The 14,665-nt window shown below is 34.5% G+C and overlaps 1 protein-coding gene across 4 annotated transcripts; it reads right to left on the reverse strand.

The window, feature by feature from the left end:
* Positions 1–90: 90 nt before the first annotated feature.
* On the reverse strand, positions 91–11,649 carry LOC105325289 (flavin-containing monooxygenase 5). Of its 4 annotated transcripts, XM_011424793.4 has the most exons (10): positions 11,578–11,643; positions 11,220–11,293; positions 7,562–7,685; positions 6,825–7,039; positions 6,510–6,666; positions 5,759–5,901; positions 5,027–5,121; positions 2,037–2,499; positions 1,730–1,895; positions 91–1,528 (listed from the first exon to the last, which is right to left on the reverse strand). In XM_011424793.4, exons 3-10 carry the CDS (start codon positions 7,671–7,673, stop codon positions 1,269–1,271), a joined length of 1,611 nt encoding a protein of 536 aa, XP_011423095.3. In that variant the 5' UTR covers positions 7,674–7,685; positions 11,220–11,293; positions 11,578–11,643; the 3' UTR covers positions 91–1,268. The 4 variants fall into 4 exon arrangements, with proteins under 4 accessions (XP_011423095.3, XP_011423096.3, XP_065940894.1 ...); XM_011424794.4 differs by lacking the exon at positions 11,220–11,293 and having other exon boundaries at positions 11,578–11,649; XM_066084822.1 differs by lacking the exons at positions 11,220–11,293; positions 11,578–11,643 and adding an exon at positions 8,548–8,637.
* Positions 11,650–14,665: the final 3,016 nt, after the last annotated feature.

Raw genomic sequence — 14,665 nt, forward strand, 5'->3', positions numbered from 1 at the left:
AATGCCAATTTTGAAAGGGTTCGCTTTTCTACGATGTTTTGTAGCAATGCATTTATATTTTCTAAATGCTTTAACAGTTTAATGAATGTAAATAAAAAAATAAAAAAATTTTTTATTGATATAATTATTAATTCTGTTTTTTGGTCTTTGGAGCTAATATTCATTTGCAAAACTTCAATCAAGTTATGAGAAACAGTGTTCGTATGAACTGACTATAAACACACCAGTGTGAAAGTAATTCTCAGTGCTTATACATAATACACCATGCAATAAAGTGTTAATGAAGTGTAACTATTAAAGGATATTTTTATTTCGTAGCATAAACTTTAAATTGACATCTGACATGTTCAGATATATTTCTATAATTCATCAGGCGGGATTCTGACATCATGACATGAAGATTATCGATTGTAAAGATGTAATTCTTTATGAGAGACTGTTGACGTCATGTAAAGTCCAAATAATGTACCTAAACATCAGTATGCATTAAACAATTAATAGAAAACACAATTACAATAATTGGCAAAGGCCCAATATATGCATAAGCCGGTATTGTTTTTATTACGTATCAGTATAAAAGATATATCATTTTGTTATACTTTCATGTTAAATACTGAAATCTGATTGGTTAAGACGCAGTTAATAATATTTACTATTACCCTCAGCGTTAGCAACGCACTTGGCAACGGGTAACATTAAAAAAATGTTACATGCGCGAAAATTATGCGCGTACGGTTCGCTGTAGAATTCACGTTATTCCTATATAAAAGCAGTAAAATTTTCTTAAAAATTTTAAAAAAGACATTCAGTATAACAAAATAAATAGTGCCTGTTTGGGAGGATAACAGTTGAAATTGACACCCCTCGAAAACCATTGTCAACCTCCGCTTCGCGTCGGTTGACAATGGTATTCTCGGGGTGTCAATTTCAACTGTTACCCTCCCAAACAGGCACTATTTATATAATATTTCACATTCACATGGGAGGAAAATAGTTCTGACAATTAAGCTAGTGCACTGTTTCAGTAAGATGTACAATTATTAATGATAAAAGAACACTGTTGAAGATTTATTGAAATGGAACTTAGCCTTAAGGATATCTGACATTTTAAAAAAAAAGAATTTTCTAGTATGAAAACATGTATATAAATTTCTTTCAAAAACTGTCCTCAAAAGAATATATTTAGAAAATCTGAATAAAAATGAAATTTATCTTCATTAGATTTTAAAAGTATTTTGTATAAAAAAATCACAGTTTAAGCACATTGACTACCTGAAAATGAATTGAACAAGCAATGCTAAAATCAAGAAATAGAAGCAATATTTCCAAAAGCTTTTCTTTTGATCTTTTTCAATTTTAAAGCCAAGCGGCCTCGTGGCAAAAGGATAGTCAACTCTCTCCATCTGAGTGAAAATGGCTTCTCGGGCACCTTGCCATTTTCCAGGACCCATAACCCTGTACTGGTAAGGTGTTACAGGACCAAAGAAGACGGACGCAGCCAGTTTTGGATCCTTCAACAACAACTTGCCTGTAAATATGAAATTAAGATAATTGTCTATTTCATGTGCATTGATACCCTAAGGTATTTCAAAAAGTTTTTGCAATGAATTTTGAGGTCATAATTTTCCTTATTTTTTGTCAGAAAGGCAGAAATCATGTTGCGCATGGATAAAGCATCACATACTGTAGCATTTAATCAATTAGCGAATGTATTCTTATCATAAAATACCTAAATATGGAAAATTCCCATTCAATTTGGATAGTTCATCCATATAGTTAAGGTAGTCCACCTGAATAGTATGCCTTGGACTTTCGACATATTTTTTATGCAAGGCGTCCAGTTTCATACGGACCTCGGTCCACATTTCCTCTTTGCTAGGAAGCGTGACATCTCCCTACAATGCGGAAACAGTCGATCCACGACTCTATATTAATTTTATCGAGCAGAGCAAGACAAATGACGTTGGATTCAAAAAATGAAAGAAAAAGGTAGATCTTTCTTTGAGAGATAAAAAAAACCCATTTAAACATCTTGCCTTGACAACCCTGGCGATCAGACGACATTGTTGTTCTGAGATAGGCATGATGGCGCCAAGTGGTTGAATAAATCCAATACAGGCCAGAGTCTTTTTTTCGAGGTCAGGGGGAAACATTGATTTGTACAGCTCTACCTTGTTGTTTATTACATCGATGACTGACTTATCTAGAAAGGGGAACCCAAATCTGTAACCCGTGGCCAAAATCACAGCATCGATGTCATCTTCAAACGTCCCGTCTTCGAATTCAACCCCGGTCTTGGTAAATTTCTTTACATTAGGTTTGATTTTGATAGAGCCACATATGATTCTGTTGGGTAGGTCATCATTTATAGTGGGGTGCGAGGAAAACGGAGGGAAGTTGGGCTGTAGTGAATACTTGGCATGATCAAATCGTTCATTCAGTTTCTTTGCAAACATCTCATCAGTGCTTTGGAAGAAGCTCAGTAATTTCAAAATAACCCTAAAATATAAGAAATCATAGAACATTTGGCAGCATAACAACAGAGTAAATTATACATGTATACAAAGGAAAAAAGGCTTCAAATTTTATGATCGTATTGAAAAAAAAAAGTTATTTCAAATTTTTAAAAAATTTAAAAAAAAAAAACAAAACAAAACAAAAACACCGGAAACGAAGTTTTCATATACATTGTATAACACCAACTTCGTTGTGGATTTTTAGCTCACCTGAGCTGAAAGCTCAAGTGAGCTTTTCTGATCAAAATTTGTCCGTTGTCTGTCGTCGGTGTTGTCGTCGGCGTTGGCGTCGGCGGCGTTGTCGTTGTAAACTTTTCACATTTTCTTCTTCTCCAGAACCACAGGGCAGATTTCAACCAAATTTGGCACAAAGCATCACTTGGTGAAGGGGATTGAAGTTTGTTCAAATGAAGGGCCACGCCCTCTTTAAAGGGGAGATAATTGAGAATTATTGAAAATTTGTTATTATTTTTCAAAAATCTTCTTCTCAAAAACTATTCGGCCAGAAAAGCTTAAACTTGTGTGGAGGCATCCTCAGGTAGTGTAGATTCAAGTTAGTTCAAATTATGGTCCCCGGGGGTAGGGTGGGGCCACAATAGGGGATCAAGTTTTACATAGAAATATATAGAGGAAATCTTTAAAAATCTTCTTCTCAAAAACTATTTGGCCATAAAAGCTCAAATTAATATGGAAGCATCCTCAAGTAGTGTAGATTCAAGTTTGTTCAAATCATGGTCCCTGTGGGTAGGGTGGGGCCACAATAGGGGGATCAAGTTTTACATAGGATTATATAGAGGAAATCTTTAAAAATCTTCTCAAAAACTATTAGGCCACAAAAGCTCAAATTAAAATGGAAGCATTCTCAGGTAGTGTAGATTTAAGTTTTTTCAAATCATGGTCCCCGGGGGTAGGGTGGAGCCACAATAGGGGGATGAATTTTTTACATAGGAATATATAGAGGAAATCTTTAAAAATCTTCTTCTCAAAAACTATCAGGCCACAAATGCTCAAATTAAAATGGAAGCATCCTCAAGTAGTGTAGTTTCAAGTTTGTTCATATCATAGTCCCTGGGGGTAGGGCGGGGCCACAAGAGGGGGATCAAGTTTTACATAGGAATATATAGAGGAAATCTTTAAAAATCTTCTTCTCAAAAACTATCAGGCCAGAAAAGCTCAAACTAAAATGGAAGCATCCTCAGGTAGTGTAGATTCAAGTTAATTCAAATCATGGTCCCTAGTGGTATGGTGGGACCACAATGGGGGGATAGATTTTTACATAGGAATATATAGAGGAAATCTTATTCTCATAAAATACTAGGCCAGGAAAGCTCAAATTTGAGTTGAAGCATCCTCAGATAGTGTAGATTCAAGTTTGTTACAATCATGGTCCCCAGGGGTAGGGTGGGGCCACAATTGGGGGATAAATTTTTATACAGGAATATATAGAGAAAATCTTTAAAAAAATTTCTTTTAAAAACTATTTGGCCAAGAAAGCTCAAATTGGCACGTAACCATCCTCAGATAATGTAGATTCAAGTTTGTTCAAATCATGGTACCGGGGGGTAGGGCGGGACCACAATGGGGGATAAATTTATATATAGAGAAAATCTTTAAAAATCTTCTTCTCAAAAACTATTAGGCCAGGAAAGCCCAAATTTGAGTGGAAGCATCCCCAGATCGTATAGATTAAAGTTTGTTAAATAATAGTCCAGGGGTAGGGTGAGGCCACAATGGGGGATGAATTTTTACATAGGAATATATAGAGAAAATCTTTAAAAATCTTCTTTTAAAGACTATTTGGCATGAAAAGCTTAAACTTGTGTAGAGGCATCCTCGGGTAGTGAAAATTCAAGTTTGCAAAATCACAGTCCCTAGCTGTAGGGCGGGGCCGCGATGGCAGTTTGAATTTTTACATAGGAATACATAGAGAAAATATTTAAAAATATTCTGGAAAAGTTTTCGGTTTAAAACCCAGTACTTAATTTGAAAGCACAGGTTATGCAGATTTAAGTTTGATGAATCCATGATTCCCTAGAGAAAAGTGGGGCCAGGAAATGGGGGGGGGGGTATATAGGAAATAGAGAAAAATCTTCTTACAGGTACAACAACAAAAGGGGCTTGGTATTTACAAAAAAAAAAGATGTGGATAAAAATTGGCAGATTTTGAATTTTTTTTTAACAAGATCTGCTGTACTTAGTTGTCAAGATATTTTGATACTTCACTGCTAATTTGATCAGAGTTAAGGCTCAGGTGAGCGATATGGCCCCTGGGCCTCTTGTTTGGTTATGATTCCAGAATATGTATAATTTTGAAAATTTGCAATTTATGAGTTGATAAGTATAAGAATATTATTAGACACATTTTTTGCGATCAAATTTATGGTCTATGAGATGATACTACAAAATAAGCAAAAAAAAAAAACCACCCACGGAAAAAAAAAACACTTTTTAAGTATAAAGCCTCAAGAACTCTTCAATGTGGAGAGGCAAACGTACATGGTACTACATACCTTGTGGCTCTGTTGGAAAATAACATGTCACCCGGTTGTCCCTTATCTCCAACACGGTTGAAGATCCACGCCCCCCTGCGAGTACTCAAAAATACCTGCAATTTAAAGCTTTGTTTGCTCACTCAATTTCAAATTTTAATTTCGTGCTAATTGATTCATTTAACTTTTAATTAATCGTCAACAATTTGATTTTCATAATTTGCCGAAAAAGATTACTTGGTCTTTACTATCAATTTAAATCAAACACTAAATAAATTGCACGTAAACTATACACCAACTACGTTCAAATTTGATCTCTTTTGCAGTTAGGCCTATTGCACGTTATTTTTGTTGTGCATGTACATGTATAATATACATGTACCTTTCGTTATCAATAGAACAGCAGCGGACAATTACGTGAGGTTTTTTTTACCATTCTGCTTTACAATAATGTACATGTATCAATAAAACCATATATATGGATTGCTTGCCTTAAGTTTCTATCTGAATTCGTGGTTTTGTTCAAGCAAACGGTTTCGTCCCGTTTTGAATTTGTCCATGAACAGTATGTAATAGATAACTTCTCTTATGAACACAACAATTTTGGTTAAATTAAAAAAATTGCTTTGAATTCGCCCACTAGTACTGACAACGAGGTCAAAAGTGGTTGAATGTAAAACGGGGACGAATATTTCCCTGTATACAGTACAACGACAACACTGGAGAGAGAATGATGACTGTTCTGTAAGTTACCTGGCTAGCCACTCGGCTTAACTCTACTGCGGAGTCCACCCCCGAGTTTCCTATCCCGATGATAACAACCCGTTTGTCTTCATATCCTTGTGGTTTTCTGTAATCGTGTGTATGTATGACTTTACCCTGAAAGTCCTGTAAACCTACCAATCAAAATGATATATAAAAATGTTTTAGCATTCTATGTATATAAAAACAAAACTTTAAGGGACATTTGTCATATATAATTTGTAATCATTAGAGTTTTTTGTTTTCTGAACTACACATTGACAAACTTCTATTCCCCTGTGATAAAATTTCGTCGAGCAGGTTATGCGAGAACTTATCCACGCGAATGTTTTTTCCTGCAAATCAACCCTTGGTTGTCTATCGTATTGGTTAAAGACTGTGCAGTACATATATCCTTTCGCGAAAATAATTGCTACAAACCAGTATGTGTAGCTTTTTGTGAGTTTTTTAATAAACTGTGTGTGTGTGTGTGTGTGTGTGTGTGTGTGTGTGTGTGTGTGTGTGTGTGTGTGTGTGTGTAATTCGCATATTTATAATCTTAATAATTATGATGACCGGTATTACAATCAATAAAACACGACTTTGAATGTTATGATAGTTATAGAACAGGGAAAACAGTACGTCATTTAACTGGCATTAAAATTCACTTTCTGCAATTTATTGTTATATAGTTCCGTAAGCTTTAATGAGTGTATTGTCAAAAATACTGGAGATTGTAGTTTTAAAGTATATTCTGATATACCAGGAAAATCCGGGACGTTTTTATCGGCGTGGTGACCAGTACACAACATGACGGCATCAAACACGTGGTCTTCAGTCCGTCCTGTGGCGTCATCTCTTGTGGTTACACTCCATTTGCCCGAGGTCTTAAAATCCTCGCTCTTCTTCACGTTAACCACCTATCAGAAAAAATTAACAATTACCCAAAAAAGCATATCTACAGTATTTTGAGTATTAATACGTGCGCATACGAATATCGAATATCATAATGAGCTTAACGTTACGAATTTCCTGTATTCCTGGAGTAATTATATGTTTATTACAATGCAAAAGTTACCTCTGTTTTGAACCGTATATACTTTTTAAGATCGAATTTCTCCGCATACAAATTGAAGTACTGGAGAACGTGTTTGTTGTGCATGAAGTTTGGGTACTCCTTTGGGATAGGGTAGTCGCTGTAACACATCATCTCTTTACTGGTGTTGATGACTGTGGACTTCATTACACAGGCCTGTCCGTCCGTCGGCTCTTCTGTGTAGTACCAGAGACCACCTATATATTCATGAAACAAAAGACTCATCCTTCAGTTTTATTCTTCTTCTTTTTTTAAAAAAGCTCTATTACTAGTATATAGTATACTGTACTTTTCCTGTCCATATAAATTTATTTACATCAGAAAGGCAAAAATGAATTACTTTGAAATCCTGGTATGCATTAATCGAACCATTTGTTATCTGTCCATTTATATAACTATATAATGCTGATTGGCAAACAAATTCAAAAAATCTTGTTCTGATTTACAGAGAGAGAGAGAGAGAGAGAGAGAGAGAGAGAGAGAGAGAGAGAGATAAAGTACTTTATGTCCCGTAACACACATAACACACACAGAAACAGAGACGTGAAGAAGGTAGAAAGAGAGAATACGTGACGACAGACTCGTACATGTACATCTCGTCGATCAAGACAATATGCAACCTGACTGAACCGAATTAGATTATCACAAAAACAAAAAATTGTACGTCTTGAGTGCCAGAGGTAAGAATTTGATTGATAAGTAATTGAAATTTGTACTACCTATGTGATCGGTTCTCTCGAAACAGACGGGTTGCAGACCCTCGTCCACACAACATTTTATGGCGGGCAGTCCACTGGCTCCAGCCCCGATCACTGCTACCTTCTTTGCCATGTCTCAGCTGAACTGAAAACCATGCCATAAATCAAAGCATTTGTGACGCATAAAGTGTTTACATGTATAATGTATTAAAGAAAAACAAACCAATAAAAAATACATAGCTCAAACCATTAAAACTTTTATCAGTGGAATATTTTAAAAAATAACGTCAATATTGCGCATTCCTTGCATTGGGTTTGAATCATCATATTTCTTAAAATACGTATATTTACATTCTACTGTGTTTTTCCATTAAATTCCGTGATGTTTAAATGCCTCTAAATGCAACACCTATTCACTGCGTATGGATTTACGAGTAATTTACATAAGTAGTTCTCAAACACTGATTTCTATGTTAACAGTTAAAAAGTGTATTTCATGAATGTTGTCAAAACATCATGTTTTATAACTATTCAACAAAAAAGTTGACTTTATTGTTAACAGCAACATTTCAAGAGTTATTTATCATGGATTATATTTTCATGCTCGTCGATCTTATCTCAACAGTCTATGTGAAAACCAGTTTAAACCGGTTTTACAAAACAGCTGTTCTTGCTGTTACTTATTCACTCCCTCCGTGATCTGCACTTTATATCGATTTATTTAATAAACAATTGATTTCTTCAGTAAGGGAATGTAAATATAAGCATTAAATGATTTATTTTTGACGTCGTCGTGTCAATAACTGCCGTCAGGTGAGCAGACAAATTATCATAACGCGCTAACGCGCGTTATTCAATTTGTCTGCTCACCTGACGGCAGTTATTGACACGACGACGTCAAAAATAAGTCATTCAATGCTATAGTATTTTCATTTACGTTTTCAATAACCTGCAGAAGGAAAACCACAGTCCTAAAACAATGAGAAAACTCATTTTTATTGTCATACTTGAGATCTGTTATGTCCGTCTAGATGTGAGTTTCTTAGCATCAATTCGAATTCAACTGTCCGCAACACTTTTGACAATGAATATTATACTGTGACACTATATCATATACATGTAATAGCTGTCAGAAATAAGATATATAACATTGAAGGTCAAGGTCCATGCTGTCATACCCATGCATCTATCAATGCACGTGCGTGCATTATGAAACGACTTCCTAAATTACACATTTAGGTTGATATAATGTATCACTAGAGTGTCCTGATTAGGCGCTGGTCCAAAATTAAGTGAGATGTATTTGTTGGCTTTAGTTCATTTTTTTATGGCAACGTTTTATATCTTACAAAAATATCATCATGCAATATATTGAAACCTATAACATTTTATAGAAGAACTGGTCTTAGATAATTTAAAACCATTTTAACAAGACCTTGAACTTTTGGTTGGGCGTAGCTATCTATTTTTTGCGTCAAAACAAGTTAAAAATGACGCGGTTTCAAGCGAAATATACACCGATTGCGTAGTCTTAGCTCAAAAGCCAGACAAATCTTGTTGATTTCACAAAGCTATGGCTGAGTGGCCAGCAATGAAATAGACAGGCCTACGTCACATTGCTGTTTGACACAACTACCCAAAGTCCAAGGTCTTGTTAAAATGGTTCTATGTGTCGGGAAGTCGTATGAGAAGTTCAGAGATCCGCTATGTCCATGGAACATTTGACAAAGAGAGAAAGAAGGAGGGAACGAACTTAGTACAAGGTATCAGGAGAAAACGTACCCAAGAGAAAACGTACCCAAGAGAAAACGTACCCTAGGAATTGGGTACGTTTTCTCTTGGGTACGTTTTCTCCAGCATTCTAGTACAAGTGGTTCAAGGACATTTTTAATCGATGACATATCTCCTCTTGTTGTTGGTTTTTTTTTGCATGATGTAATAAAAAAGAACATTTATGCAAACACATGCACCGACAACGAATGTTAATCTATTCAAAACAAACAAAAAATCGTTGCAAAGGTTAAAAAAACCGCAAAGTCTACATATATGGAACTCACAAACTGAAAAAAAAAACCCAAAAAAAGTTCAAATGCACGATACTCGTCTTGATAGCACTTTGCACAACACGCTAGCTGTCGTGCATGCTAGCACAACTCTACAAAATGAGATGATAAATTATGTTTATCGACTGTTAACGTTAGTTTACGAACCGCAAACTATAGTTAACGATTCCTTAACTATAGTTTTCATGTGTAAAACTATATTTAACGGTTGCACACTATAGTTTACGCATGATGATCTAAGTTTATCTGTCTGCAAATGACGTTAACGATCGATTTTGTAACTATAATTTGCATTCGTTCTCGTTATCAAACATATTCTTTATTTAATAAGAAATTTATGAAATTTTGACACAGTCGAACGGATCATAAAACCAATTGATTCTATCAGCTTAATGAAATTTGACCTTTTTGTTTTCGTATAAAAGTCATGTCAAGGTCACTGCCTTTTACCCCAACGTAAAGGATGATAAAAATAAGTGTAGCTCTTTGTAGTTCTGTAGACATTTGTTTAAGATTTGTTCAAAGACTCTATTCTTCAATGAAATGATAGAATATCAGAATTTCTATCAGCTTATACTACTAAATTGGAATAAATATGATAGAAAGAAAAATATACTATTTTAATTTCCTTTCATCTTGATTTAACGAACAATTAATCAAATTTACATTTGACAAGACATTGAAGTAAAAAACCCAGAAAAGACTCCTTCCTTAATCATAGTTTCACAGTCGTGAAACTATATTTATCAGATAGACTATGTTTTGCAATCGCAAATGGTTGTTTTCAGTGTTACATATAGTTTTACACTTCTGAAACATATAAAGATGATCGCGTGAACTATTGTTTACACGTGTAAAATATAGATTATTGTCGTTAACTATAGTTTTATGTCCGTAAACTTTAGTTTACAACCGTTAAACGTAGTTTATCGACTGTGAAACTATGATTAGCTCGTTTTTGTGAATTTGGCGTGCCATATAGTCGTGCTACCGCCATTTTACACAAAACGCTGTTGTGCTAGTACAACTTTACACAATGCGCTATCGTGCTAGTAAAAAATTACAAAATAAGTGTCGTGCTAGCACAACTTAACACGCTGTTGTTCTAATACGACTATACACAACACGCTGTCGTGTAATGACTGTACGCAACACAACATTACACAACACATGCCGTACGTCGCACTGACACGGCGTACTTAACACGACTTGCCATTGCGTTGTCGTGTTCATTTTTGTTGTGTCGGTAGCACAATTATGGTGAGCTGTGTGAAGAAATGATAGCACGTGTTGTTTAATAGCACCTCGGTGACAGCGTGTTGCGAAGTTGTAAAAGCGGGAGAGCGTGTTTTGTTGTGTTAGCGCAACAGCATATTGCATTGCGTGAAAGCGCAAATCAAGGCGTGGTGGTCATTCATAACGCACTATTGAGCTTTTGCAGATGACACAATTTGGACACCATATCTATGAACGCGAAGTCATCAGACATAAAAATAAACGATAAAGTTTGAGCTCAACCTTATTTATCGACTATGGTGCCAAAAAGCAGACAAATAGAATAATATTTCCGAACTATGAAGGCGTTATCTCGCATGATTTTAGTATATAGAACCTACCTGTATTTTGATGACCGGGTCCTGTTATGTAGGTCCCCGTAATAATGTGGCTGATAAGATTCGTGTTTTTATCCCTAAGATATAATTATGCACATAAATTGACAAAAACTTATCTTTATTTTGGAGTAATAGCTGTCAGTATTGGAACGATGAAAAACAAGAACATGTATACACTTTCCTTGTTGTTGCAAATTAGCACTTAATAATTATAATGTGTTAAGAATCATTGTGAGTCATTTTTTCTCGTTCCGTCAACCTAAATAATCGAACCCATGCAGCCCTTAACAATACATTAACTATGGGGCAAATAAATCAGTATTCCACTTTTTTTTAACGCATTTGAATTAATAGAACGTACCTGTGCATTAAACCAGTGCAATCGATACTAGAGATTAATGTCAATATTTCAGATAAGCTTGTTGATCATCTACCAAGGTCACTAGAGATATTCAATAGATACAGGTAATAAAAAAGAAAAGAGGCCCATGGGCCACATTGCTCACCCGAACAACAGTTCTTGTATCTCTTTCGAAATTTATAACTATGGAAATATTCTGTGATATCGTAAAACTCACAATAAAATCTTATATGCTCCAAAATTGGATAATACATAAAGACAACACATAAAAAAGCCTACTTTTTTGGAAATCATATCCTAAGATCTTAATACGCATTAATTGATCAATTTTAATTTCCTTGACCTAAAATGCTAGTATAAAAAACAAAACAAATTTGAACAAAAATGAACTATTTCTTTGAGAAAAAAAAGTCATTAAAAGTGGAATTAACACTTCATCAGTGTCTCCTGAATAGGCCCGAACCAGATAGACGTGCTTGGTTTTTCTACCGGTAGTGAATGCATTTGCGAGCTTACATGTAGTGTCTGTTAAGGGGGTGTGCGGTCATCTTGTACATTTGAGGATAAGAATGTAAAAAATTTTCGAACTGGCTTGTTTCTGTCCGAAACTGGCCAAAAATGTTGCCAAAAGCAATAAATATACAGCCCTTCATGTCATTTTGTTAAAAAAGTATGCATGCAAGAACAGTACAATGCCCTTTTAATCACTCAAAACAGCTGTCGAACTGCGCAGGTATACAGACTTATTCTGAAGATTTAAAAATCTGAAAAAATATGAAGGGGGTTTATTGATGTAAATATAAACAATAATAAAAATGCTTACTTTCATTATTCATGCGGGTAATGAAAGTAGCAATCATTGCAGAAAAAAATTACATAACCAGCTAACGCTGGTTATCATAATGTATTTTTCTGCAATGTCACCACCTTCCCGCATGAATCATTAAAGAAGCATTTTATTGTTTAAATAAACAGTTGTATATAAAGAATAGGCTTCAAATATAGAAAAATTAGAATTCAATATTATATCGGGAATTTAGAAACTCCGGATTGCAATATACGGAAATTTCAATTCCATCCGTGTGCTATTTGTAGATAACTTTGTGAACGTAACGAATGTAAACAACTCGCACCATGATTATTGTCAAAACCATGCAGGCAAATGCATATTATAATTCAACCGCCTTTTTGTGAATAATACTGACATGGGAGTTCCATTATCGAAAGAATACAATGAATACAAACAAATGTAGCAGTCTCATATTTTATGATTTAATTACAAGTACATGTATATTACATATGCATCATTTCATTTTGATATTTTCATGATTTTTTTGAATGCATATATATTGGATTCTATAATTATTTTATTGATCTTGAAATACATTAGTGTGCATTCATTCATGACAACTTAATTTGTAGAAAGGTCCAGAGTTGCCTTTAGGGCAGTAATTATATTTTGGTCAAAGTTAAGTTGTGTCTTTTAATCTCATTGGTGTTTTAGTTTGTTTCTTGTTTGTCTATTGGTTGGTCGATTTCCCTCCAAAAGTTCTTTGGGTTTTAGTTTAATCTTTGTCAAGAGTTTGAAGAGAGCGGACTGTAATAAAGGTGTACAGACGTTTTTGACAAATTACATCTCTTCTTGGTAAGTTAATCTAATATTACTAATATTAATATCATTTATAATATTTCTACTAAATGTCAAATCAGTATTTAATCATTTTTATAATTCTTTCGCACTTTCTCTGATTGAATGAATAGTGAGAGAGAGACTTTTGAAATAATAAGTTAAAGTTAAAATAGTTATAACTGAAGTCTCCTTAGATGTGTTTTAATTAAAACTACTTTTATGATAGTGTAATAGTTGTGTAATTAATTACAGAATGCACATATACCTTGCAACCATTGAGTCATATTGAACTTGGTTCAACTAGTACATGGGGCCTATTCCCATAGAATGGTATGTGTATGTTCATATGCTTAGAATATCAGATTAATGTATTATATGCATTACATAATTATAGCAATGGTTTTATAACTGAAATGTAAATGCATGTAAATTGATATAAAGGAGATACTATGTAAATTGTAGTTTACTTATATGAGTTATCTCCCTTTATAAAGTTAAATTACTTCAATACATTGATTGTACATCAATACGTAATTACTTGAAGTTCATGTGTTTTATGCCGTATATTCATACTTGTTATATTGTTTTTACAGGGTCAAATCAATCTATTTATATAACTGGTGATCTAATAAAAGCCCGTTATTCGAACCCTAACAGGAGTGTTGATTTCTTCTTTATATCAACGGATAAACCTGTTACATTTTGGCGCCCACGTTGGGACCCAGCGAAGAAGACCACCAGTGTTCACGGAGCCACAATAGATAACAGTACCAGTTCCAAGTCCACGACTCCACGGACGCATGAGTGACTCCGATCCGAAATGGCCAGTATGATTAGATTTCAGTGAACTGTTTGATTGTTTTACAATGCAGTCAACTTTTGTCGACAATATTTAAACATTGCTTATATCGAGAACTGTTGGACCCATCCGGAGCGAGTGTCGTATTTTATAATTCTGCAGAGACTTATTTCAGTTATATGTACATATTTCATTGTAACTGATTGCAAATTATAGCCGGCATATTTTCTAAATTGAATTTGTATCACATGATATATTTGGTGCGCAGAATTGTTTTGTAGATTTATTTTTCTTATTTATCGGGTACCCAGAATTATCATTTACTTGTTTAATATTTTTCTATTTTTCTACTGACTATATTTTTTTTTCTAGCGTAAAAAAAATTACTTCAGTGATAAAAATAGTAGGTTGTTGAGAGAGTACGGCATATGAGAAACGTCCGCCTATTGCACTTTCTTTCAGCATTCTAATTCCTGATTAAAGTACCCTGGTTATTAATAATTAATGAAAATATGAGCTATTAACAACTATACAGCTTTGACGAGACCATAACTGTAAGACCTATAACAAAAAATTTAAAGCAGGTTTTTGTGGCTTAGTGGTCAATTTTGTGTTGGTTGTGCAGTTGTATTTGGTGTGCAGGTGTGTGTTGTGAAGGA

Source organism: Magallana gigas, chromosome 5, assembly GCF_963853765.1.
Source record: "Magallana gigas chromosome 5, xbMagGiga1.1, whole genome shotgun sequence".
NCBI classification, from domain to species: Eukaryota; Metazoa; Mollusca; class Bivalvia; order Ostreida; family Ostreidae; genus Magallana; species Magallana gigas.

Coding starts and splice junctions, on each gene's coding strand:
- LOC105325289 (XM_011424794.4), bottom strand. CDS start 7,673: ATGGCAAAGAAGGTAGCAGTGATCGGGGCTGGAGCCAGTGGACTGCCC. Junction 5,902..6,509: donor AAACGTCCCGGATTTTCCTG/GTATATCAGAAT, acceptor TTTGATTGGTAG/GTTTACAGGACTTTCAGGGT. Junction 1,896..2,036: donor TGATCGCCAGGGTTGTCAAG/GCAAGATGTTTA, acceptor TCCGCATTGTAG/GGAGATGTCACGCTTCCTAG.